The sequence below is a fragment of the Zeus faber genome, assembly GCF_960531495.2.
Source record: "Zeus faber genome assembly, chromosome: 12".
Classification (NCBI taxonomy): Eukaryota; Metazoa; Chordata; class Actinopteri; order Zeiformes; family Zeidae; genus Zeus; species Zeus faber.
The window spans coordinates 21,177,744-21,205,383 of NC_137196.1; the positions used below are offsets into that span (position 1 = coordinate 21,177,744).

At 48.8% G+C, this 27,640-nt stretch overlaps 1 protein-coding gene across 2 annotated transcripts; it reads right to left on the reverse strand.

Moving 5' to 3' along the window:
* Positions 1–2: 2 nt before the first annotated feature.
* zfyve9a (zinc finger, FYVE domain containing 9a) lies at positions 3–27,205 on the reverse strand. Of its 2 annotated transcripts, none has more exons than XM_080010272.1 (19): positions 26,802–27,205; positions 19,916–20,044; positions 19,396–19,504; positions 16,234–17,597; positions 14,858–14,957; positions 14,078–14,257; positions 13,652–13,815; positions 12,429–12,537; positions 11,933–12,055; positions 11,316–11,462; positions 9,313–9,537; positions 7,919–8,001; positions 7,551–7,655; positions 6,785–6,935; positions 5,057–5,137; positions 4,738–4,900; positions 4,021–4,126; positions 3,684–3,860; positions 3–3,102 (listed from the first exon to the last, which is right to left on the reverse strand). In XM_080010272.1, exons 3-19 carry the CDS (start codon positions 19,463–19,465, stop codon positions 2,941–2,943), a joined length of 3,510 nt encoding a protein of 1,169 aa, XP_079866398.1. In that variant the 5' UTR covers positions 19,466–19,504; positions 19,916–20,044; positions 26,802–27,205; the 3' UTR covers positions 3–2,940. The 2 variants fall into 2 exon arrangements, with proteins under 2 accessions (XP_079866398.1, XP_079866397.1); XM_080010271.1 differs by having other exon boundaries at positions 12,408–12,537.
* Positions 27,206–27,640: the final 435 nt, after the last annotated feature.

Below are 27,640 nucleotides of genomic sequence, written 5' to 3' on the forward strand. Positions count from 1 at the left end.
GTCAAGAAAATAATAAAGAAAACCCAGTCAATGACAGGATCGTATGATGGGATTATTAGATTTTTATCCACAAAACAGAAAACACTGTCGGGATGCAAAGTAGATTTTGCTGTCGTCACCATCGCAAGCGTATTTGTTTTTATGTATGCATGCAACTTCAATTCTCAGACTTTCTACAACGGAATCAAAAAAAAAAAAAAAAATCTGCTACCAATGACAAAACAAATTGCACCTTTTTTTTTTTTTCTTTCTTTAGGATTCAGGATATTGCACATCCGATAATGCCAAAAACGAGTAACCGAAGAAACAGGGAGAGACTGTAGAAAATAGCTCAGAATCCTCCCCGTGCTGAGTCTTAATTATGCTTAAAAAGTGAAAGTCAAAACTCCGTTCCGTGCGGGTGGAAGCTTCCTCCCTGACGCTGTGTCACACAGTGGAAAAGACACAGTGATGAGTGGAGCTAGCGAGGAGATCAGTCTATGACCTCTTGACCTCTCATACAATTTTTTTTTTTTTTTTTACCAAGACCTTTACCTCTGACGTCGTGCTACGGTAGGTCCTCGGATATCTGAAAATGCCGGTCGTGACGGATGACGGGGTTCAGCTACGTCGGCTCGTCCGCAGATTTTTCGTGTGATTGTCTTGGATGCAGCTGATACGCTGGTGGAGAAACTGATGGAGAGATTGTGATAAAATACAACACTTGGGAAAAGGAAAAAAAAAACAACAAAAACCTCCTGTATGGATTGTTTTGATTGGTCTCTTCAGGCCGTCTAACTATTAAAAAGGTGGAGAAATGTCCTTTTGCTCACACTATGTAAGATGATTAATGATTCTAGCCAGGTTTGTTCAAAAATAAATTGGAATACACATTTCAACAGCAAAGGAGAAATACATTCTTGTTTTTATTTAGCCCCCCACCCCACCCAGGTCCATGTTACTGAAGGAGGAGGTGATCCAGACTTGTGCCAGTTCAGGGGTTTAACTTGCATTTTGACATCGACTTCAGAGTTGAGAGTCAAAATGTTGATTCTTTGATAAAAGAAAATGTATCTACAGGGTTCTGATGTAGGTAGAAAAGAAATGTAGGAACGACCACATTTCATCATTTATAGCAAGGTCAACTACACATTTTTATGTAGATCCACTGTCGTCATTAATTATGCTCGATTACATTGCTAAAGAAATGAGCAAAAAAAAAAGGTTTGAAATACTGGAGCATTCTTAAAATAAAGACGTGGGAACCCTGAATAAATACCTACATCTTTTGTTTTGTTCTAATTTCTAACCCGCAAGGCACGCTGGCTGCACCCCTCCCTCAGTCCTAAGTCTTTTTCTCTCCTGTAAATGGCTTAGAATCCAGTGCACTGCTTCTGCATTATATACATTTTCTAAATATATATATTTATATATATATTTATATATATAAATGTATATTTCTTTACATTTTTGACAGTTGTTTTCTTTGTATGATTGGGAAACATCAAAAACTATTTGGTGGTTTCCTGACAAACGGAGCTGATGCTGAAAGAGGGTTTTGTTTGGATTTGAGACGCGGCGCAATGAGGCAGCAACCGCTCTCCCGCTGATCTCTGTTTTCTGCCTCGACGTGGAGGACGGAGGTCACGGCTCGGCCTCGCTAGCGGCGTCGAACCTTTTTTTTTGTCGTCGTCCGTTTTCCCTTATTTGCAATTTCAAGAGTTTACCCATAAAGCGTTGAGACCTTTTAAGTTGCTTGCAAACTTCTATTCCGAGACGGAAAAGAAGTTTGGATTTAAATTGGGAGTCTACCGTGGATTTTTACAGGAAGTGACTGCGCTGAATTTGAATTTGCTAATTTGAGTCCACGAGTCACTTTGGTGACGCTGTTTTCCGCTGGACGGTGTCGTCCAAAGTCCGACTGCTTTGCAGCTTGCAGAGTGGGAAAAAAAATTAAATAAAAATTGCCCAGGGTTGCTAGAGGCTACAGTCGGCGGGGTTTAGTGGAGCAACGCTGCTCAGAAAATATGTACAAACGGGGAAAAAAACAAAACCCAAACCAACAAATTTGTCCACATCATGAAATAAAGCATCTGGTGAGTGATGAATAAAGCTTAAAGAGGCGTCTGAAGCTGAGAGGAGCTTTTGTCTTCTCGCTGGTCCTTCTCTTGATGAATGGCTGCTGCAGGCACTGTGCACCACGGTGCAAATCTCCACACAGAGGCACTTTCTCCTCCCGGATGATTTGTAACTTTTGTTTTTTCCTCCTCCATGTTAGCGAACGAGACGACGACTCGTCCAAGACACTCCTCTGTAGTCCCCTGGCCGTCCGCGCTACAAAAGGTCTCGGTAGACTTTACCCAGGGTGCAGTTCAGGCTGCCACAGTGGAATCGCAGGTAAAGGTGTCGAAGCAGATGAGCTCAATAATTTAACATCAGGGTCTAATTCGAGATGGTATCAGGAACTAGTAGTAGTGACTCATTTATCCGTTTCGAGGTCCGGGGAGATGGGGTGTAGAATTTGCTGTATGGTTGCTACAACAGTATATTCACAGGAATATCATGTTCTGCAACGGTGACGGATGAGCTCCGCTGATGGAAGCGAAAAGATCTTTATCCGAGCGGAGAAAAAAACAAAAAGCAAAAAAAACCTCCATTCAGGCCAAGAACATGACAGCAGCTCATTTGAGAAACCGGACCCTCGTGAAGCAGGCGAGATCACCTGCGGGTCCGGGGGTGGAGAAGCTGGATGCATAGGTGGAGGTGCTACCCTGCCCGGCCTCCAGGCTCCTTGAGGTGGACGCGGTGGATGCGTGGGAGAGACCCCCCCCCCGACGACGGGGAGGAGGGTTTTTTTTTTTTTTTGAAACCACGGGGCGGCGGCGGGGACGGAGAAATGGAGGACGAGAGAGAGAAACAAACAAGTCTGCCTGAAAGAGGAGCAGGACGGCTGGATGCGTCTTAAGAGATGATCTCCAGGATGTAGAAGACCAGCTCCATCACCACGGGGCCCTCGCTGAGCTGGCACGCCCCGCCGTGGATGACGGGGATCAGCGCGCTGTCCAGGTCGCTGAGGTACTGGGGCAGCAGGGGCTGGCCGTTGCTGCCGGCCAGGTAGCCCACCTGCAACACGGAGACAGCAGTGCCATTTAAACTAGAAACCTAGTTTGAGGGTATAAGAGTTACATTTAATACTTAAGACCTTTTTAAGACGTGTTTTTAATTAATTTTTAGCCCAATCTTTGGACAAATCACCTCAAGTATCTGGTTCAGGCGCTTACAAATGTAGGAAATGTCGAATGATGCAGGAGAACTTGAGTCGTCTTGACTAAATTAAACCTGGATCGCAATGTTTACGTCGCTCATATATTCAAATTTACGACCATCAAATTACTTTAAGTGTTAATAACCGTAAAACTCAATTTAAGACACCCTGCGTCGCCCCATGCAAACAGACTAAGCCCGTTCCGTTCGAAAGCGGTGGCTCTAAACCGTTCATAATCCACAGCGTCTTATCACATTGTTTTGACCACGGAGGAACCACCTGTTGCCAGGAATGCGTAAACATGAGATTCTTTTCAAGAGACGTTGGACGTTGGGAGTGTCACCCGCCGTTCAAACCTCCACGTTAACCGGTTGAAAACGCTCAAAGTCATGAGAGCCGCGCAGCAGCCTGCAGACGGGAACGTTTCTCGCTGCCCAACCTGGTCCGAGTCCAGCGTGACCCGCAGCCCCAGCTTGGCCATGCCGTCCTCCTTCAGCAGCTTGAGGTGCGGGCACAGCGCCACGCAGAACGCCCGCGCCACGTTCTCCGTGAGCCGGCTGTGGTCGGCCGGGTCGCTCAGGCCGCTCGGCTGGTCGTCGCTCTGGAGGAAGAACACCTGCGGGGGGGGGGGGGGAAATCGCACGGTGGGGTTTTTTTTGTATTTTTTTTGGGGGGATTTTTAGGTCAGGATCCTGGCCGGAATCAACAGCGTTTTTTTTTTTTTTGTTTGTTTGTTTTGTTTTTTTTACGGTGCCCGAGACGCCGCCGGCACAAACCTCCGTCCAGCGGATGACTTTGCCGTTGGCCTTGAACTCGGAGCCGTGGAAGATCTTGACGCTGGTGATGGACTCCATGGACTTCCCGTCGATGGGACTGATCACACTGCGGAGCCAGGAACACAGGGAAACAACACGGCGTGTCTGATTTATGAAGGGTTTGTGAAATCAATTGTGCCAAGAATACCGGTCGGTAAAAAAACAGCCGACAACAGCTGACAGTAAATGGAGGCCTTTCACAGATTTTTAAATTGCCTGAGGAGTAAATAAAAATTGGTTTTCCCAAAAAATAATTCTCTAATTTTAAGACCTTTCTCTAACCACAGAACAGTATTCAAGTGATTAAACTCGCATAACTCATTTGAGAACACGATGAGACGTTTTAAGAGCCTGTAGACACGCTGATTTAATTGTGGAAAGCACATTTAGGATTGCAAACGGTATCTCTCTGGTTAGATTAATTGCGGCCAGTTAATAACTCTGGGCCGTTTGTACCACGGTTTGGGCCCGGCGGTTTATTTCTCCGGAGGGAGAGCTCAGCAAGAGCACAGTTGCGTTTTTTTTCCCCCGCGGGACGGTAGAAGCTCTGCGAGAACAAAGGGCGAGACAGACCAATGGATGCCGCCCGTCTGCCGTCCCTCCGTCCGTCCTCCTCACGCGGCCCCTTCCGTCCGTCTCCTCTCTCCGTCCGGCCCCCGCCCTCCGCCCTCAGCTCACCCCTTGTTGAAGTTGTGGTCGTCCTCGGTCCACTGGATGTGCACGTGCTCCTGGCTGTCCTCCTGCTCCGCCTTGCCGCAGGTGATGGTGAAGTCCTTCATGTCCCTCAGGGCCTGCCGTAGAGAGTCCATGGTCTCTGCTGTGATCTGGACCATCACGCCATCTGTGGGGGCGGCGTTCGTCTGTTACATCCTCATGCCAGAATAACTAATTGTCCGACACAAGTGAAGTGCCGCAACTATCAAAAAGGCATCAAGTGACCAGTGTAGAAAAAAACATTAAAAATTAAAACATCCGACATGAAAGATAGAGTTCTCACCTTCCACAATGCTGGTTTTGGCCAAGTAGCCCGACGAGGCTTTCAAAGCGCCACTGAACACAAAGAAACAAGCGCCGGTAACTGGGGGGGAAAAATAAAAATAAAAGAAGAGAAATTCATTCATTCAATTCAAAGGTTATCAAATAGACAACGGGGTTGATTCGGCTTCAGATGACCTCGACGTCAGGTTTTCTGTGGACGGGCGGGGGATGAGGAGGCTCGGACGGTTTCGGCGTGCAGCGGTACCGCGTCCATCAAGAGAGAGGCGTGGCAGGACAGGGGAGGCTGCAGGGACGTGGCCGTGACGTTTCGGGAAATGACTCCTAGGATGGATTACCACGACATTTGCCCGTCTGCTGCCGCGCCGCAACAACATAAGGTGAGGGTGACGACCGGGCCAACCCAAGTGGCTTTTTCGTCGCCTTTAAGCTCAAGGATTCAGCGAATTAACGTTTACATCTTCCATTTTGCAAATAAGTCGGATTTTGATATATATGCCTTATTTTGCCTCTCCTGTGAATTCTGAGAGTCCCGACAAGCGCTTTAAAATGTGTTTATTTTTTTTTGTTGTTTTTTTTAAGATTCAAGAGGTTATTTGTCACATACATATATATACGGTCATACATATATGCAGTGAAATGTCATGACACCCGCTGATTACACGCAATAAGCTCCAAAAATACTAAATGTGCGTAACCGACACGGGTCCCTCGCGCAGGCGGCCACAAGGGGCCTTTTTATTAATTGAATATACAGAAAACGTGCTATATTGCGATTATATATTGTTATCGAGATATAAAATGACCTACAGGACTTTGGCCGGATCGCAACGTTCAACTTCCCGATCCCGATGGTGTCGCTTGCTTTGCTTTGAGTGGTTGCAATGTCCTCTAGTGGACAAAACATGCATAACAACTATGTGCATGCTGATAGTGTGGGCGCCTGATATAGGATCAATAGCGCTAATGTGAGCATTACAATTTTTAATGTACAGGTACTCCTCACTTAACCACCTACCTGTTTAACCAGCGTTCAGACTTAGGACCAGCTCTCTGACCAGTCTGTGTTGTATGCTGCTACAACACCACAGCGTCTCAGCGTCAAGCATCTCATCACGCATCACCCTTCATACACTATATACACTGTATACACTGTATATACTATATACCCTTTATATACTACATACACTGTATATACTACATACACTGTATATACTATATACCCTTTATACACTATATACACACTGTATATACTATATGCACTATATCCACTGTATATTCTATATACACTATAGAAATTGTATATACTATATACACTGTATTCACTATACTGTATATACTACTGTATATACACTATATATACACACTATATACATTTCATCTCATCACCATTCTCTGTTCAGTCTCGTTCCTGCAGTCTGTCAGTATTCACTACACTAGCATTCACAATGGCCACGCCCCCTCACCGTGAAATAACACGGGTTCTCCCTTATTGACCATTTCGCTTGACCTGGTCCTAGGAACGTAACTCGGTTGTTAAGTGAGGAGTATCTGTATTTGAATATTAAAAACAATAAAGCATCCAAACTTGAATGTTATTACAGAGGAATATCTGCAGCCCTAGTTACAGACACACTTCATAGCCTGAGTAGTAATCATTCTGCCCGGCCCCCCTGAAGGACTCACCCCCCCCGGGGTGCCCGGACCCCACGTTGAGTACCCCTGGTACCTTTGCGTGGCTGGTGGTGGATGCTGATGGCCTGCGTCTGGTAGTTGCCGTCGTCGTTCTGGACGCACACCAGATGGGAGTCAGCGTGGTCGTTGAAACAGGCCCCCATGGCGAGCACGTGCTCGTTGGACTTGTTCATGGCCTTCATCAGCTGCAAGGACAGACAACACCCGACGTGAGACTAAGCTTCCCCGTGGGGGACGGACGACAAAACCAGGTTCCGCGGAAGCTCCCCCGGCCAAGTCCCGCCGCGGCGGCAGGGGCATGAATTACCCGGCAACACCGGTCGCCGCCGGTTTGGCCACGTCATCCCCAAATGATTTCTCGTTTCGGTGAACTCACCTACGGCGAACTGGGAATCGCGGAGGATTTGAAATGCCAGGCTGCGCTAAGGGCCCCCCACCCACTTTAAGCCGTTGCGAAACGGGGGCCCGCTTCACGTGACCGGGCTCCCATCTGTCACCGCGTCGGTCGCCAAACATTACAGGCCATCCGGCGTCTGAGCCGAGTCAATCCACCCCCCGAGACGGAACGCTGGAGCCAAATGTGGCGGCGGCTGCATCGCTCGTGGTGGTCGGCCATTTCACACCTGATGTTCGCCCCATTACACCAAGTCGACAGCCCACGCCCCCAACGTCCTCACGTCACCTCACCGCCCGCCCAATGTCCTCCTTCCTGACGTCTTCACAGTCAACAGCGTGTTACTAATATGTATTTCTCCTCCATCCATTTTTATTTAATTATTCATTTAGTTCTTTTTTTTTACCTCGTTGTAGCGGTTGCTGGGGATCTTGATGCAGGTCTTCCTCACCTCCATGTCCACAACCAGACCCTTCACCACAGGCAATGTGTACTGGTAGTTACGGAAATCCTGGGAAAGAAAGACACATCGGTAGCAAGAGGCGATCGTTTAAGTTTCAAAGAATAAAAATAAAAGAAAAAGGAGAGGGGGGAAAAAAAAAAAAAAAGGATAGATTCATGAGGAAAATGTACCGAACTTATAGCACCTGGATTCCATTTCATCGACTCACTCATGACTCACGTAATGACACCTTTCCCTCCCAAAACAGTGACGCTGAGAGTGATCGATGTAGGAAAAGCGAGAGTTAATTTCATGGCACACCGAGCACTTACTGCGAGGAGATTCATGATGGTGTGACCGGTCTCTCCAAACAGAGGCTTCCTGAACCGCACGCTGAACAGCGGACAGGGATAAACTGCAAAACACGACAAGGGTGAGAGAGAGAGAGAGGGAGAATCTACGTCAGCATCCTCCCGCACGCTTTGTGCAGATTTCAACCTGTAGTGCTGATTTCAGCCTGTAGGTGGTGCTAAGCTACACTCACTGTGCTGCTGCTGCTGAGTTTGTGTAGAAATGTTAATATTATGACTAAGATTGATGCGATTCATTAGAGGAGACTCATATTTCCATTTACAGCCCGTGTCCCAGAGCACGATACATCTTCACGTTTGACAACATGGCTTTTATCATTTAGCTCATTCGGATAAGACTTAATCGATCTCACGGGGGGAGCATTCACAATCCCCTTCCCCCCTTAATGAGCGTCCCTGTGTTCTTTTTCAGGTGAAGGGAGCATTCGATTCCCTGAGCTCTTTACCTCTAATGATTTAACTTTGTCATTTATACGCGCGCGCACACACACACACACACACACACACACACACACACACACACACACACACACACACACACACACACACACACACACACACACACACACACACACACACACACACACACACACACTTCAGAAGAGGGCTCCTAATCCACAAGAGAGAAAATAAGGCACTCCCCCCCCACCAAAGCTCCTTAGATTACTATTTTTATCCTTATCTCCACAAACAGCTGGAAATTCTATCGGTTCATTCGTCTCAGATCTTAATAGGAGTTTCCCCTCGCCACTTCCTCAAACGCGACAACCTGACCCGACACTCCGTTCCTCCAGGTCATGACGGGCGAAAAAGAGCGGGAGAACAGAGGAGGGCTATTTGCGTGGGAGATTAATTTCATGGGGATCCGAACGTTTGCGGCTCCCTAAAGTGACTTTGTTAATGTATTCCATCGACGCCAGGGCTCGGTGCGCGTCAGGCTTAAGCGCCACCCGCACGTCGGGGTCGGCGCGGAGGGGATTTGCCGGAGAGGAGCCTCTCTGACAAGACGTGACGGCTCAGGTGTAGAATGTGGGTTTCCTGCGCATAAACGCGCGGAGGGGAGGGGGGCTCCCCCCTCACAGTGCCCTCGCTGAGCCTCCTTCACAAAAGTGAAAAAAAAGGACTCCTGATGGAGAAAACACGACCGATATGCTCATTCAGTATCGCTCCGGCTCGAATAGACTTTAAAGCGGGACGAACTCCTCCAACCAACCGGACTAAACTGGCGCCTGGTGAACGCTAAGCTTTCCGACTCACCTCCACCAAGTTGGGATTATTGTATTTTATTTTATTTTTTTTTTAAGAACAACAAAAATGAAATACGTTCGCCGCACATGAGAGTAAAGGGCGCTCACATCGGTACTCGGCCCCCAGCCGCAGCATGAGGCGGATGGGGAAGACCTTGGCCCAGGGCGTCTCCCACTTCTGGATGAGGACACCGAAGAGGTAGGGCGGGTTGGGCAGCAGCAGGTCCTGCAGCGACTGGAAGGACGGGCTGACGTACAGGAAGCCGCCGTGCTCCTTACTGCCCAGGAAGCTCTGCATGAAGAACGAGTGGCTCAGGTGGCTCAGCACGTTCCCTTTTGGGAGGGGGGGGGGGGGGGGGGGAGAGAGAGAGAGAGAGAGAACATTAGAAGGTTAATAGGTGACGGGAGGAGGAGATGAAGAAAGACAGGCAGGCAGAGAGAGCCAGTGAGAGAGATGGGGAGGGAGAGAGAGAGACAAGTAGAGAGAGCAGGAGAGAGAGACAGAGGGGGTGAAAGAGAGAGAGACTAGCAGAGAGAGGATGGGAGAGAGAGAGCGGAGGGACGAAGTGCAAACAAAAAAAAGGAGGAGAAAAGAAGAAGCAAATCAACGATGAGGAGAGCAGGAGAGACGTGAACGATGGGGAAAGAGAGACAGGACGACAGGAAGAGAAGGAAAGGGACGGGTCATAGAAAAGGGGGAATGGAGGGAGGAGGAGGAGGAAGAGAGAGAGATTCCGGGTGGAAAGCTCGGAGCGCTGGGTCATGGCGCGACGGCAGACACGTGAAAACGAAGGACGGAGAGAGTGGATGATGTATCGCGAGGGGAACGAACGCGAGAAAAGAAGAAGAAAAAGAAGAATGGAAGGATGAGAGGGACCGGAACGCTCATCGTCAGAGAGACGTGATATGAAAAGCTCATGAGCCTATTCCCAGGATTATACATATATATGCGCTGCTTAGTTTGTATCTAGTCTCACCAGAGAGAATGAAAACATTTTGGCTTCTTCTACTCCTCCTCCTCTTCCTCTTTCTCCAGCCAGAGACTGACCCCCCGCTGCCCCCTTGGGCTTGGTGTTACCAGTTATCTCGCAGCCTTTAGACGAGCGGCCCCGACGGCGACGCTTTGGACCTGTGCTGGAGCCGGCGTTTCCTGCGCGGCCTTGACTGACAGCAACTTAACCGGGAACGTCAGTGGAAATATGCTTCCTTTCTGGGGCCCTGAATTCACCGCGGCGCGCCGTGAATATGAGCAAACAAAAGAAAGAGGCCTGGGGGGGGTGGGGGGTGGGGGACAAGCTGTCAATGTCACCCGATCTTAGCAGCTTCGGGAGCACACGGCAGCAAAATGCAGGACGAGCCGAGCGAGGAGCCGAGCGAGGAGCCGAGCGGCAGGAAACCAAAACCTGGTGAGGGGTCGGGCCTGATCCGGTAGAGTAATAACCCAGTTTCCAAAAAAGGGAGGACGGACGCTCGGGTGCCCCCCGGCGTCTCCACAGACCTACATGACCCGACAGGGTATCGGAAGGGTTCAATTCCATATTTCTCCGAGAGCTTTTCCAGGGCAACTCGAACCGAACCGCTGCTCGTCTCTCGCTTCTTCATGGGAGCGCGGCGGGTCAGTAGGAAAGAAGAGCTCCGCCGATTGAGTATGAAGGTACAAGCCATCGGGCTCAGCCTCAGGCTTGGGGTTTCAGAACAACAGAAATGTCGATTCTGATGCTGAAGAACTTGACAAAAAGAAATACACGGATAAATAAAAATCAGATAAAATGTTTATAAGATAAGGTGACACCGTGGGAAAATGCAGGTGTCACAGCAGCAAAAAATAAATAAAAATGCAAGCCGAGAAAGGGAGAAGAAGTTATGATGTTGAAGTGAAGTGAAGTGAAGTGAAATGAATCACATTTAAGGCCGTTCACTGAATTTTTAGGCCTAACATTCGTAAAACTGACTTTAAGACACTTTCATAAACCCTGCAGGAACCCTGCCGGAGCCAAACATCCCCGGCGTCTGACGGCATGACGGACCGATCCGTGCGACCCCAGACAGAACCGCTTCCGGGGAACTTTCTCGCAAAAGCAAATCAAATCGGTAAAAGTTCCTTTTCTCACCGGCGAGCGCCTCCTGGTAGAGCTGCACAAAGTGTGTGAAGATGTCCTTGGGGATGGTCTTCTCATCGGGCAGACGGATCACCACCTCGGCCTGGCCCACGGCGTGCATGCCCTTGGTCGTCACGTACCAGCACTTCCTGTTGACGTCTGCGGTGCCAGAGAGGATCTTTACTTTATTTCACTGAGGAAAACAGGCTTTTATTTTATTATCTTATTTATTTTATTTGTTGAGTTTTAGCCAGTTTACTAGTCAGCGCACACATTTCACACGAGCCTCGACTATTTTTTGATATTGACAATGCCCACAATTACAGGAACACATGCTTTTGTAAAAGGAACTTCATGTTGCTGTATTTGTTCAAGCAATTGCAATTTTGTCTTTTCAAATGGAATTAACCAATAAAAAAAAAAAACACAGCAAAACTAAACACCTTTTGCAAAAAATGTGTGGTACCGCAATAAGTCAGTCGGACCATATCGTTCGGATTTTCCAAAACCCAAAAATAGAGACAAAAATCATCGGGAAAATGGTCGGCAGTCATGTAGAACGTGCGTGCCGACTAGGAAACGGACTAAAACTCGGTTTGAAAGTGCGTGAAGCAGTCAGTCCGACTCACAGTTGACCAGCTTGACCATGGCCAGGAGGTTGGCGTTGAGCACAAACACCAGGGGGTCCGGGCCCCCCTCCTCCAGCTGCTGCATGAGGACGATCTCCGACGGCCGCTCCTCCACAGCGTAGTCTGGAGGCGGGGGGGAGAAGAGAGAGACGGATACGTTGTGATGAGCATCGGGGGACACATTGGGTAAGCGGCGGAAAGAGGCGAGCGTCACGGAGGAGTCAGGGACGATGAGGGAGTGTGGAGAGAATGAGCGATCAAACATCCAAACTCCCACGATCAAAACGCACGTTACAGACATCTTTTACCCCCAAACCGAAGGCCAACCAGTAACAGCAAGGCCGAGCCCGCCACCCCATTAGCAACGAACGGTGATGACATGAGCGGTCATGAATCAAAGCAGGCAAAACAAAATGCGAGGCCACGACACGGGAGGATGAGGAGGCAGCAGGATGGTGAGGATGAAGGCAAGCACCTGTGATGTGGCCTCCCGTACCTCCTTTGACTCCAGTGGAGATGAGGATAGGAGGGAGCCCGTCCTCCGGGATCAGGCTGAGGGAGCTGCCCACGGGGCTGCCCACCAGGGCCGCAGGGGGGTGGGCCGTCTGGGGGGAGGGAGAAGAGAGCCGAGGTTAAAGTGTGGAGCGGGAGGTGAGAACGTTAACATCACAACCAATCTCCATCTTAGTCCGTCCGTCGCACCGCCCTCCACTTTGAGCCCGCGGTGCATGCGTCATGCTTCTTACGGGCAATAACAAACAAACAAACAAACATATTTTTGGTTGTGTAGCTGAAAATAACCACAATGTATGGGGGCCTGTTCATCCCACCAGAATGGACTACAGGATGCCTTTAAAAGCCACTTTGCGATGTTCAGTCGTCAGACTGCGCTGAGCCATCAGCCATGACCCCAGCACCCACCACAGCACGCCGACAAATTAAACTGAACCCATTGGCAGTGCAATGGAAGGTCATCTGCATATTGCCCACCGTCCTCATTTGCATGAACTGCACGGATCCTGTACTTAAGGTTCAACCCGCAGCCACCGTGCACTGAGTCACCTGCCACTCAGACACAACACACCCACCTCACTCGCTTTATATACGAGGGTCTTGTCTATATAAGCTTATATTACCTCGTTATTGATGATTGGAGCGGTGATGTTTATATGAAGGTAAAATAAAGACAAAAAGCCAGAAGAACAGCGATTACAGACTGACAACCAAAATAGGAAACGAGCTGCTGCATCAATAATAGTAATAGAAATACAATGTACTGATTCTCGAGATAGTGCTGTGGTTAACAACCCTGCCTCCCATCGTACACTGCAGTACGCTCCAAGGACACACACACACACACACACACACACACACACACACACACACACACACACACACACACACACACACACACACACACACACACACACACACACACACACACACACACACACACACACACATCTGTTTCAAGGCAAACCTCCATCACTTGGCCAGGAGCTGGATGGGACATCCTGCAGATTTCCTTTTACACTGCAGTTATTTCTTATTCCAACATAGAATGTTTCCTCTGAGCTGTACATTACTTTTGTTGTGACTCTCTTAAGAATGAACGGCAAATCCCAAACAAAGAATGCTTTGTTTTTAAGCCTTAAACAAAGTGTAAGCTGTGACTGAATGCAGCGCGGGTGGCTCTGTGCCGCCCGGTGCCGGTCTCACCTCTGCGGCTTCTGAAGCGGAGGATTTGTTAGGAAGCGCCGGGATGCCCGGCGAGCGCGCAGGCTCGGACCCGGCATTGGGAGGCTTGGCCGACTCAGCTGTCTCCCCGTTGGGCAGGACCCCGTCGGCGAACCACACCCTCCTCTGCTCGCGCGAGAGGGATCCTGCATGCGAGCGGAACGAACATTGTTTGTTTGTTTTTTTATTAGGAAATGCATATCATTAATCAACACAACCCAATCACACACACCGACACAGGCGGGTAGCAAAGTCACTTTGATTAAAAATATAAGTAAATAGGATTTGAGAAAGCCTCGGTTATCAGGAGTTGCAGTAAACAGAGGGGAGAGATCCCGGATGTGAATTGTACAAAAGGCAAAAACGATAAGCGCAGTAAGAGGATTTATGTGTCGGTGAAGGTTGTACCCTCAGAGCTGGGCGGCTTGAGAACTCCCACCGGCACCATGACCGTGGGCGGTGGGGAGCTGAGCGCTCCGGAGGCCTGCGCCTGCTGCAACGGGGGGATGGTGGAGCAGTACTCCGCCGGGTTGTTGGGGTTGGGGTTCTGGTTTCTGCCGCAACTCGCCGCGCCCTCCCCCGACGGAGCTGAGGGGAACACAGAACGGAGGGTTAGACATGATGAGGGGTGAGACGGAGGGAGGCGGGAGAGGAGCAGAGAGGAAAAAAAACAAACAAAAAAAAACAACAGACCGAATCTCAGCAACTCTGCAGTGAAACAATGTTTCTAATAATGTCTTATATATATATATATATATATATATATATATATATATATATATATATATATATATATATATATATATATATATATATATATATATATATATAATATTGTCTGTAAAAAGATGTGTGCGGCGCAAAGTGAAAAATTCACATTTGGTTCCAAGAAGGTTTCAGTTGATGACACGGTCTGTAGTGTGTAAATCAAAAAATGATTCAATAAAACGTCTAATAAATTAAGGTGCAGAATAGAGGTTCAGTTTCTGAGGGGGAAAAAAACAAACTTGTTCTGGACAACAGAGAAACAAATTTTTATATGCGCAATCCTGCAGTAATAAATCTCCTGGTTCCATCTTCTCTATGGAACTAGTCAGGTCGCTTGAATTGCAGTCGCTCCTACGGAAAGGTTCCGGGCAAATAAAGATTAAATTATTTGACCGGTGTCAAACTCCAAAATACACTCACCGCTCATCAGGGAAGAGTGGCAGGTGACACACACACGAGCCTCCTTCCGCTCCATGTACGTCAGCCTGCACTTCAAACTGCAGCATGTGGCGCAGAATACCTGACACGCACGCACACGCACACGCACACACACACACACACACACACACACACACACACACACACACACACACACACACACACACACACGTCAAACAACTAACACACCCGAGGTCCTGCAACAGCATTGTTCACGCGAAAACACGCGATTGGAAAGAAATAAATGAAACAAATAACCACTGAAGTGTGAAATCAACCTACGACTTTCACTGGTTTGATCTGCTGTGATGCAGAGGATCAAACAGGGCGGGGGCCATTAGTTTTGTTTTTTCATCTTAAAACAGGTTCATCTCGTCTTCCCAATACAGTTGCAGTACAGGAATATAGACAAGGGAAAATGTAAATACGTTGTCAACAGTTTCAGGGTGTTGATCGCCATGTGTTTGATAGAATATCAGGAGGAGAATCCTTTTACTTTGTGGGACTCAAAATCATCGCTGTGTCTGTGGATAATTTCTTTTTTTTTTTTTTTTAAACCGGTTGAGATTCACCCAGTGCTGGTGTCACGACTGTAACACTGCCAACTCCTTTCTGCTCGGTCGGCAGGGCGGGCGTGCGTGTGTGTATGCACGGGTTTTGTTTACCACCAAGGGAAATTAAGAAGCACTCCGGCTATTTTAACAGTGCTATGTCAGCGACAGCATCTCCACTTACAGGCTCTGCATGGACGCCTGGCCAGCGAGGCCTCTCTGCATGCCCACTACAACACCCTGCGCGGAAATGTCTTAGTCATACCCCGGTTTGACACGGTTGTAACCTTAACGGATGACCAGCAAAATTATTTTTGGCGCTCTCCTTTGGGCGAGGCGATGAGACAGCATTCACTCCGAAGGAAGGATGAAATAAATTGACCGATTGGATCGATAGCTTTACTACTACTCGTCTGAAACAACGGCGGCAAAGTAATTCTCATACATAATTCTCATAGCTTTTCACCTTTTGATATGTTTGGATGTAAAAGAGTGGAACTGGAGGAGCAGGGCTTCCTGGAAGGCCGGACTGCATTATGACTTTGTTATGGCACGACGCGTCAAAATTCTGATTTGTACTCGTTTATAGTAATCGAACGTGATGAACTCCAAAACAAATAATGTATGTTTTCAACTTGCATCCTGTGATAGCTGCTGTGGCCTTTATAAGGTGAATTTCATCTGATAACAATAGTGGCTCAGTAATTCAAACTGCTCTACACGGAACCATTTAGTGACAATTCAGCCTTAAAAGGTAAATGCAATGTCTGAGTCATGGTCTAAACATCCAACATGGCTTCCACCGACCTTGCCACACGCCCTGCAGTGGTGCCTCCTCTTGGTGAAGGTGAACTTCACCTCACACTTCATGCACATGGGAGCCTGGGAATCTGGCACCCACACGGGGGCCACCTCCCCCAGCGAGCTCGCGGCTTTCCTAGACAGCGCCCCCTGTTGGCCTGCCTGGAGGTCATTGTCCGGACTCTCCGAGGGTATCAGGGAGGGAGAGACGGCGGCATCGCCGTTCACCCCTGCCAGGCTCTGGTCGGCCCCGGTGGCCGCGGTCTCCACGGCCACGTCTGTCCTGCACTGGCTCTCCAGGTTCTTGTTCTTGCTCCCAGGGGAGTGGCTGAGTTGGTTTTGGACCTGACCGGAGAGGGGGCGCGGTATCTGGAGCTTGAGAGTGACGGGCTGCTTGGGCCGCGCCCCTCCGTAGGGCACGCTGACCGGCTGCAGACGGTTGTTGGTCAGTTTCGTTTGGGCGCCACCCGCCACTCCTCCCTCAGCGCTCTCCTGCTTACTCTCCTCCATCTCTTTCTCCTCCGTCACAGAGTCCTCTTTGGAGGGGATGGGGCTGACGGAGAAGCGCCGGTCCCCTTCTCCCTCCTTCAGCCCAGCGCAGCCTTCCCGCTCTAGACCGTTTGGGAGGCTCGTCATCCCACAGAGCTGGTCCGTCTGCCCTCCCTGACCGCCGCACATCGTCTCGGCATCCTCCCGCACCGGAAGCCCATCAGAGGACAGGCCATTCTCCTCCGCCACAAAGACATCTCCAACCGCGCTGCCGCTGTCCTGGATGCCGTTACCCTGTTGTTCCTCCGGGTTGGAGGCCGGTGCAGCGGTCTCCATGTCGGCCTCTCCCACATTCTGACCGTTAGGTGGGGTGAGTTCCACAGTAGGGCGAGGCCCCCCGGAGACAGTCTCCTCCTGTTCGAGTCCGCCCTCAAAGGTGAAGTGAGTGTAATTGCCTTGGGATCCTCCTCCTGCCGAGGCAGAAGTCTGTCCCTCCGGGTCGGGGGGGACCGCCTCATGATGCAGGTGAGGACGGCCGTTGAGTTCTGGGCCGTCGCAGCAGCCGTTCCCCACCGCGGTACCGCAGGCCGGCGCGTGGGGCGGGGACGGGTCTTCGGCGCCCACCAGCTTCCCGATGTTGGGTTGGGGAAGGGGCGGACTGTGCACGTCCGCCGGCCGCTCCTCGACCCAGGACGGAGGTTTGGGGTCGGCCCCTGGGGAGCCGCCGGAAGGAGGGTCGGGGGGGGTCTTGAAGGGCAGCGGGCTCTCCCGGGGGCTCAGGTCGGCGTGAGCCAGGGCGGGGTTCAGCGACAGCAGGTGGGCGGGCGGGGCCAAGATCTGGGTCCACTTGGCGTCCGAAAGCGCGGGGGTGTCCGTTTCATCTGGAACAGAACGAGCAAGACGGAGAACCAGAGAGAAAACAGATGTCAATGTGCTCAAGGTGCCAAATGGAAAAAGAGGAAAAATGTATACGTAAAGGGAAAGACAACTGTTTTTGCTTTTAAAACTATTTAGCTCTTTCACACTCTTTACGCCAACTGAACACTAACAAATGCTTATTGCGAAGTGAGTAACACTGAATTCATGTGGCTGCAGCCTGCATGACCAGAATTAAAAGACACACCTAGGCAGGGCAGGGCAAGGCAAGTTTATTTCTGCAGCACATTTCACCAACAAGGCAATTCAAAGTGCTTTGCATAGAACACCAAAAGCATGAAGACAAACTGCAAAGGCAATATCCAAGGCAATATCCTAGCCCCGGAGAACCGGACTGGAGCTCTTTTCTTTGTTAACGACTATTTTACCTATATAAGTGAGCAGGCCGGAAATTTTTTTTGACAGATTTGTTTGTTTGAAAATTGCAGGAGAAGAAGCTTAACAAGGCATGCTTGTTCATTTCAGAGCTCAGCCTTAAACAAATGTTGAAAACACATGATTTATCATTTAAGCCTAGTTCAATATTTGCAACACTAATGTGGACCTATATATCCAACTAGAAAATCTGAAGCCTTTAGCTGGTCGTTTATTAACATTTCCTTCCCACAAAATAAAAAATAAAAAAAGAAGCAATCAGGAGAATATTAACAGGACCATGAGCTACACCTACAGACATGAATCATCATATGAACTACTTAACGAGAGCTAATATGAAGACACACACTGCTGAATGGCTCAAAGAGCTTAAAAAAAAAAAAAAAAAAAGAAAATGGGAGGAGCAGATCTGAGGATAAATTGAGAAAAATTAGGTTGGCATGGATTGGGAAATTAAGTGTTTGGATAGACTGGGAACTTTGCAGAAAGTGGGGCAATCTGCTCCGCTCCCCCTGGGAGTCATCAGTCACCCTGACACATGAATGCTGTGGAATGTGAGCGGAAATTCCTGCAACGTTCGCTTCCATCTCTCTCCCTCTCACACACACGGAGCAAACGACATGACCACTACCAGCTATTTTGGTAAACAGCTACAACCGAGATCTCCCCTCATTGGAAAAATCATGCCAAGCTGTAGTATGCGGTTTTACGAGGCGCACACACACACACACACACACACACACACACACACACACACACACACACAGTGGGTTTATCAGCAGATCCGCCACTAATAGAGGTCACCTCTAGAAGAATATAGAAATAGGCTGCTAATATTTCCAATGCTATAAACACTGTTTATTTAAAAGCTAAAAGTCAGAAAATACACTGCACAGTAATGCAATGTTTATTTTACAATTACCATAAATAAACACTCTAGAACAAGGGCCCTAATATAATATCTTGCTCCACTGTCAAATGTGTATGCAATATATAAATGGAAATACTTTATGCTCAACGCTGTGCTTCACACCAATTATGTAGTCTTTCATGAAGCCCAAGGGAAATGGCTAATCCAATTTCGTCCTATTCCCTAGCTACCCACCCTCATTTGCCACCAGCAAATACTGCCTTACTGAAATTCACTGGGCAGAAGAATCTGACACCGCGCGTTCTCCATGACACCCGTTTCCCCGCAGCTCCGCTCTCGCCAGGCGCAGTCATTGTGACACACGTGTGCGGGCTCTGATCCCCGCAGCTGCCCGGACCGGGTTTCGTCACCCTCCTGGATACATCTACGCAACACTTCCTGATGCTGGCACTCGGAAGTCGCAAGCGCAATTAGGTTTCGACAATGGCTTCGCTCACCTTCGTTCTGCTCAAACTCGTCCAGCACCTTGTCCAGGTTGAAGGCCTCGGCCTGGAAGTAATTCTCCATGGGTCAGGCAGCTCCACCCTGCCGGCAAGTGGTGTGAACCTGGTCCGCAACGTCAGCGGTGTGAATGAACACTAAATATATTTGTTTCATAAAACTATGAGGGAAAATAAGTCTGAAGGTGAAAAGTGCCTGAGAAGAATCACACATCCCAGAATAAATTATACACACTGGGTTTACTGGAATGGTTCTCCCTTCAAAGCTGAACAAACGGATTCTGGTTTCTCATGACTTGTTCTCGTGGATCGTGAATAATGTCAGTGATCTAGATAAGCCTATTGCACAGCTCATTGGTAGCAACCCCGATTAGTTAAATGTCGAAAATGTGGAGTTTCTGTACAGGTTTTACACAATCACATTCGACTCCCGATACTCCTCACTTACATATTGGACTTTATGGACTAAACCACACATTTACAAAACAACAGGTTTTCCATGCCGGCCGGTCCTTACCTGCACAGAGGTTCTCCACAGCGGTTCCAGGCGGTGGCGTTGGTGCTCTCAGCGGGCTTCTCTCTCTCTCTCTCTCACTCGCTCTCCGCTCTCACTTCATCCAGTCTGGCAAGCGCCCAGCGCCCACGCCTGAGACAAGTTTAAGAAACACTGCTTAAGCAAAACGCCTCAGACCACGAGCGTGTGGCCAAACACACAATGTCACAAAGGCAGTTATTAAGTGAGCAAAGGGGGCGGGCAGTTGGGCAAACTTAAAAACACAAAGCCCAACCCAGCGCCGATGTGTCCACATGCAGTTCATAATCTCGCGTGTACAGTTATTGTATTTGTGTGTTGGGTTGAAGAATTGGATTCGCTTCGACCCAATTGTGCTGGAATGAAACCCTTTGAAGGACTGATGTGGTCCACCTTGCTGAGCACGTGTGCCTCGGATGTTGTTGCTCGGGGATGGTGTCAAATGTTTGAGAATAAGAGAACAATTTGGTTGGCAATCGTTATACAAATAATTGCGATTTACTTTTTTTGTTCATTATATGTCCCCATTATAGTACAAGCTTATTACACTAGTGGAATAATCCATGACTACCTATTGCAGAAGAGCCATGTATTAAAACTGATGGTTACACACCATGCTATTTATTGAGACATTTCTAACATTGGTTTCAAATTCCCCTGAAATTTGGATGGAACACATGATTGTGGAATCAAATGACTTATGATTGAGGTCAGCTCGAATAATTGCGATCGGGTGATTATGTAATCATTTTAACTGCTCGGGATGAGAAACCCCCAAAGTGTTGAGGCCGAGCGCAAGGCCGACTTAATGGCATCACCTCTACGCGTCATATCCCAACCGAATCATGTAACATCTCGATGTATCTGAACTTCATGTCAACGGGCAATTTCGAATCAGTGCTGCGGGCGTGGCACCCAACCCAACGTGCTGGAGGATATTGCATATTATCATAGATAGTGAGCCATTGTCCTCCCAAGCTCAACAAGGCAATCAGTTTGGTGAATGGAAAACAAGTGAGGTCTGAACGAGGGCACAGTGGAAACTGTGCGAGTCGTCCTTGCTGATGGAGAGACCTTGAGGTGGATGAGAGAGAGAGCATGTGCGTGTGCGGTGTGTGCGCGGGGCGGTACTGCCTCCGAAAGACGCCCAAGCCAGGGGGGGTGGGGGTCAGGGTCGTTCTCATAAGGACAGGAGCGACCAGGGATTACACCAATATCGAGACCCAATATCCCGCGGAGCAAAGGCCTCGGCGAAAGCAGCAGAGTCGACACATTTTCCGCTGAGCTTAAGATGTGAGCTCGAGGGCACGCTGTCAGCACAACGACGCCAAAACACAGGACACACAGGGGCAAGGGCTTCATTCACATGTAGTACCAACACAGCGGTCAAACACACTATGAGCCAGGCTTACGTAAGATCCCTTGTCAAACCCCGGTAACCATTGAAGGTTGACTACCCTGGTAGGTAAGTATTGGTGTACCCACTTCAACTTTCAGACCGTCTTACTATTAATATCATTTAATTGTAACGGAGATGACGTGACATTGCCTCCCCAGTCAATAGACCTTCAGGACCGTGCCTCATTAAAGTGGTAATCCGCAAGATTATCTTGTGAAAGAAATGCCATATTTGAAGCTTTTTATGAGTTGCTCTGTCATAAGAAACCACGTGCCACGTGGAAACGTCCACTTTCCTGGCAAGGACACAAAAAATTGGGTACATGCAAGAAGTGAAAGTGAATTTTGATGAACCAGGGTATTCAAGTTGTGGCCAGAAAACTGTCAAATTGTTGGTTTTTTTTAATCAATCAATCAGAAGAAGAAGACATACTTTCCGGAAAAGCGACCATCTCAGGAGCGATGATGAAGGGAAAAAAAAAAATAAAATAGATTGCAGTTTTGAATGGAAATCTGGACCTTGTAGAGTAATTTACCCAACACAGGCGATTTTATGGATTGCCACTTATCAATAGAGGAACGTGGCGCTACACCCACAAAAAAAGGCTGAGTGATAATACATTTGCCGGAATTAGTTTTGCTTTATGTAATTCGTATGAGGTCTTTGTGTGGAATATTTATCAGGCCAAATATTGATATAGTAAATAAACAAACCGCACCAACATTCAATTCAGCCTGGTCCAGATGGGCTTGGGCTGACGTAGTGGGAGGAACACTCTGGACAGTTGGAACTTGACTTCCCTTCACAACGAAAAATAACAAAACAGAAAAAAAGCAATAGTTTCCCTTGCTATTTTTTATTTTTTTTAAGTAACATGTAATTTGATGGATGTAGTTCCAAAGCCACTTATAGCACTTTAATGGTAACATGCATAATCGCCAGCCGGCTCCCTGGGGACAAAGTAAAAACTACTGTGGCATTTTTGGTGAACTACTCTACACAACCTATTAAATGACGACCATCGAGTAAAAAGTCCTTTGAGGTCATGAAACAAAACTGAAACTGTTTTCAACTCCGAACACTGAGCAGTGGCTCAGCCCTGTTGCCTCCCTTTAAGAAGGTAACCGTGTTCCAATCCCGGTCGTACCGGGTCCCTTCTGCGTGGATTTTGTGTGGGTTTCCTCCCACCATCTTAAGACGATGTATGTTAGTGGGGGTTAATGCTCCTGTCGGTGCCCCTGAGCAAGGCACCGGCAAAAGAGCTGGAGTCGGTCCCCGGGCACTGCACTGCCGCTAACCACTACTTCTAGGTATAGGACGGTTCAAATGCAGACGATTAGTTTCGTTGTAATTGTACAATAACATCTATTAAAAATGTAATGACCAATTATCAGTGATCTCTATGAAATGCAGTGGTGGCGGTGGGGGGCGGGTTTCTGGGGCGAGAACAATGACGGGGCCCCAATGTTGGTGCGGCATGAAGATGACCCTGCTGTTTTTGCTAACGAGTGAAGAAAAGGAAAAAGAAACAACAACAATCTGTAAACACAGTGCGCTCGTTTTATCCAACTTGCAGAAGTGAATCACGCCCGCCTGACCGGGTCACGCGGAACACAGTCAAGGAGCGGATCGCCACGCCTTTCCAGCCGCGGCGCGCTGCTTGTTAGTTTTCTAACAAGTGCTTTCACACACTCGCTGAGACGTTGTCGACATTTTCTGAAGTGCGAGTGCAACCCTCGCATCACCCGCCGTCCAGCGCGACGTTAAAGATCGCCCGGGAAAAGGACCCAACGCACTCAGCCGTGAACTCATCGAAATCACAGCTGTCTCGCTCCCCTAGGTATTCAACAATTGTGCGAAAAGCGATTGAGGAGCCACGCAGTTAGTTTGCAGTCGATTCCGTCCTGGCTTAACGTGGCCAAACCACACTCCAGTTGTTTCGACTCGACGGCTTCTCATGGTCTTCCAAACGCGCCCGGGCCTCACATTCAGGGTGGATGGAGGACTCCCTAGAAATGCCTGCGTCACCGCGCAGGCAAGGAAAACCTTGCCGGCCTCCAAAACAGGGCACATGCATATGCATCAACCCACATACACACAGACACGCCTACAGGAGGCCAGGAGCCTGGCCCTGATTAAGATTTAATTACTCTGCAGGATCCCTAAATAATGCATCTTTCGTCAGGGTAAGTGAAGGGGTGGTATTTTCACACATGGGAACTTCAAATTAAGGCACAGACGCTCCTATTTATCTTCCAACTTACAGTCTGTGTTAAGTCCAAATTAAAGTCGAAGTCTAATCACTGTATCAATTCGAGACAAAACCTGAAAGACCAGTGCTCTACCCGGACGGTTTGTATACCACTAACAAAGCGCAGGGATTAAGGTGGGGAAAGAAATGTCAAGAATAAATAAAGATTTTCCATTCCCGATTATAATTTAAACGACAGATGACATTTGAAATGTAGCATCCTGTTGATCTGAAGGAATGTACACATTTGGATGGTAGCATAAAAAGGTAAGACAGGATTTTATAAGGGCGTGGCTTTCATCTCGGCAGTGGCAGAGGCAATTGTGGCAAGGGATTCGATAGTGCTCCCCCAAAAAAATTCTCATTACTTTAATATTACCACTTTTATATATTACAACAATACACTACTGTAATGTAGCCAAGAGAAACTGAGGTTTCAGGCGAGTGGTTAGATTAATACCAGGGTTTGATTGGCCTAAAATAAATTATTGCTTATAACTGCGCTGCAAAATGATCATTCCATACTTGCTGGTGCCTCAATCACTCACTGAAGAAAAATGTAGGTGCCAGATTACCGCACTTTGGCGCCAGCCCAACAGCCTGCATTGGCACGGCCTTTCGTCGAACAGCATTCGGCACGGAGTGGGCCGCTGAAGTGTGCTTTTTTTTTTTTTTTTTTTACACTCGACAAAAATACAGAAAATAGGACACTTTGACGGCCACCTTGACGGCGGTACCTGTGCCAAAAGGGTGGACGCCCCAAAGTGGAGTGTCAACCCCGCCCTTGTGTCCCAAAGGGAAAAAATAAAATAAAATAAAATAAAAAAAATTGTTTGCAAATCCATGTCGATCACAAAAAAAATGTCAAAATAGAGAACTTGAGTCCATCACGCTGAGACAAAGACTTGGCATGGAAACACCTCGATCGCTCATTGGGTTGTGCAGTCTTGTCTCAGCACCCCTCATATGCGCATTCATTAAACGTAATAATATAAAAGAAAACTGTATTTGGTTTCATCTTACAATATACGGCCTGGTGTACAACCACACAGCTTAATTCATTTGGAAATGTTAATCCTGCGCCTGAATCCGGCTAAAGGTAGACGAGCTTCACTCGATAAAGGACTGAAATAGCTTCGGGTCAGCTCTCAGACAGCCAGCCAGGCCTATGAAATGACCCAATGTTGCACTAACAAGATGACTACGCCTGACGAGACGAGCTGGAATGTCGAATAGATTCAATAAGACTGGGGCGGGAGGCGGGCATCGTGAGGAGCCGGGCGCGATCCAGAATGCCAAAATGCAGAGCTCAACGGGTCCTCTCTTGACAGGAGGGGGGCCCATATTTCCTGTTGTTTTTTCCTCCCCCCCCACCAGCCCCCGAGATCCAGACACCGGTCCGGGCGGGTTTCGGTCAAGCCGGTGCGAGGGGCGGACCCCGGGGAACCTCAGACGATGACTTCCCCTGTTTAGGAATGGACTGACATCACTTTCCAGAAAGTCAATTGACACGTTATTATACAACCAGTCACGCCTCGGCTGGGACACGCTTTTTTTTTTTGGGGGGGGGGGTTGAAGCGTGACTTGGAGTCGCCTCTCCCGCCCCAGTAGGAGGGGGCGCTTGGGTTCGAGTCCAGGTGAGAGCGCCTCGGAGGAGGTTTTAAACCAATAGGTGATCCCGCGGGAAGGGAAGGAAAGCCACCAGTGGTTGCTCTCGACTGTTGAAAGCGACCGTCTCCCTTGAAAGGGAACCAGGGGTTGAACCTCCCCGTCAGAGGAAGGCGGGCTGCTCGGCCGCTTTACACCAGAACGTCAAACGCGATAAGGCTCTCTGGTCGTGTTACGTTTTCATCCACATCTAAAATGTAGAGGAAAAAAAAAACACCGACGGATATAAAAAGCCGCAGTCACAGAGCCGGGCGCCCGTCAGGGAGACGCGGTGTAATCCCCTGTGAAAGCGAACAGCGACCTCCGTCTTTAGAAGTCTGGTGATCTACACGCACAGTGGAAGGGGTTTCGCTTCTGAAATCTGCCAGATTTATGCCCAACACCCTCCGCCCGTCCACCCCACCTTTCCGCCGGGTCACAATGAGCCCCCGGACCCGGGTCACATTATCCGCTCTGCGGCTGGTGATCCCGGGCTGCGACATGCAGCACCACGGTCATTGTTGTTGTTGTTGTTGTTGTTGTTGTTGGATTTACCAGTTTGGCGTCAAACTTAAAGTGGTAATCCACACGTTTTGGGCGGGTTACACTACAAGTCCCAGAATCTATTGGAAGCTAAATAGAATGACAGTTTCTTAAATAGTGCCAGTTAAAATAATAATAATAATAATAATAATAATAATAAATAACAATTAATATAATAATAAAAGTACCAAAAATGGAAGTTTAGAGGGATTTTCTTTTTCAACCGTTTTAATGCCACAACAATGTGAGAAAAGACAAACATGGAGGGACACCTTGTGTGGGTTCGATTTTGTTGTGATTACCATTATTTAACTGTGATTCAGCTTTGAACTTATCATAAATAAGACAACAACCCCAGCACCTTAGTGTGTATGACTGCGTGTGAAAAGGCCAAAAGTGACCTTACACAAGCCAAGCAGGTTAGGAATCCACGTTATTCCGTTAAGTTGGGAGAGTTTACCTCCCAACCACTGTGGTTTGTTGTATGTGGCAGGACCCGGGCTGGAGTGACAGCTGGCGTAGCCGTCCATGCTAACTGCAACCAGCCCGGAGGCCACGGAGAAGTTCCCAAAACTGTTTGTTTGGAAACTACGACGGAAAGGCGGACCGCGGTGTCCCCGGGAGGGTCTCCCCCCCACCCCACCCACCTCACCCCGGCGCCGACGGAGAGAGAGCGGGGACAGCCTGGAAGTGTCCCTCCGGCGCAGCCGTTGGCAGCGGGCGCCCCCGCTGCCGAGCCGCCGCGTTGGCGGACAGCGTCGCCGCCGCCGCGACCCGCCGAGCTCCGCGGCTTTCAGAGACCATGCTAACGGTTGGACGGTGTCAAGAGCCGCCCGCAAGGCTGCTCCCCCCCTCCCTCCCTCCCTCCCCCGCGCTAAAGCTATCGCTCCCGCTGTCATTCCGTCCAGTTTTGCACATGTAGCATCCGACGCTACCGCAACTGAACCGGTGAAACACCGCGGGGGGTTAACAAAAAAGAAAAAGAAGAAAAACAACCCCCCCAAAAAAAAAACAACAAAGTCACCACTCACCGGAGGAATCCTCATGGTTTCGCACGGCGACACCGAACAGCCCCTCCGTGTGGACCCGCCATGGCTATAAGCGCCTTTCGATGCTATTTCGGAAGCGTAGACTAAACAACCTGAGCCAGCGGGGAAGTCCAGCCCGGTCTGCTGCTGCTGCTGCTGCTGCTGCTGCTGCTGCTGCTGCTAGGGAGCCCTCCTCCTCCTCCTCCTCCTCGAGGTTTAAGGTTCAGGCTGCCCGCGCGGAGCTGCAGCGCCGCCACGGCACGGACATCTTGGCTCCAGCCGGACACACGGTGCGGGAAGCCCCCGCGGTGGTCGCTGCGCTGCGACGCCGTGGACGCGGAGCCAAAATGGAAATGTTTTTGGGGGGTTTTTTTTGGTTGTTTTTTTTTTAGTTTTATTTATTTTTTTCCCCCCCTCCACCTCTTCCCAGAGTGAGCGGGTAACCTTGTGACGGCGAAGCACAGCGCCCCTTGATCCGAAGGCTGCAGCACGCACCGAGCGTCACCGAGCGGCGATCAACGCCGAGCGGTGCTCGGCAGTGTTACGTAACGGCACGGACACGGTCTGCGCGCTGCTTTTCAAACGCGCACTCAAGGATAACAAGACCACAAGACAAGCAGGCCCGTACATGTTTAACGGAAGAAAGCATGTGGCTAAGAAATGGCTTTTTTTTTTTTTAAATATATATCTTCGATTCAAATTTAATATATGAATATGTATTTTTACATGTATTAATATACACCGGGGTGGTGGCACCACACTAGATCAATATACTTTAAAGTGGTAATCCATGCCATTGTTTTTTTTTTTTTTATCTTATATTTAGTTGGCACTTGAAAAAT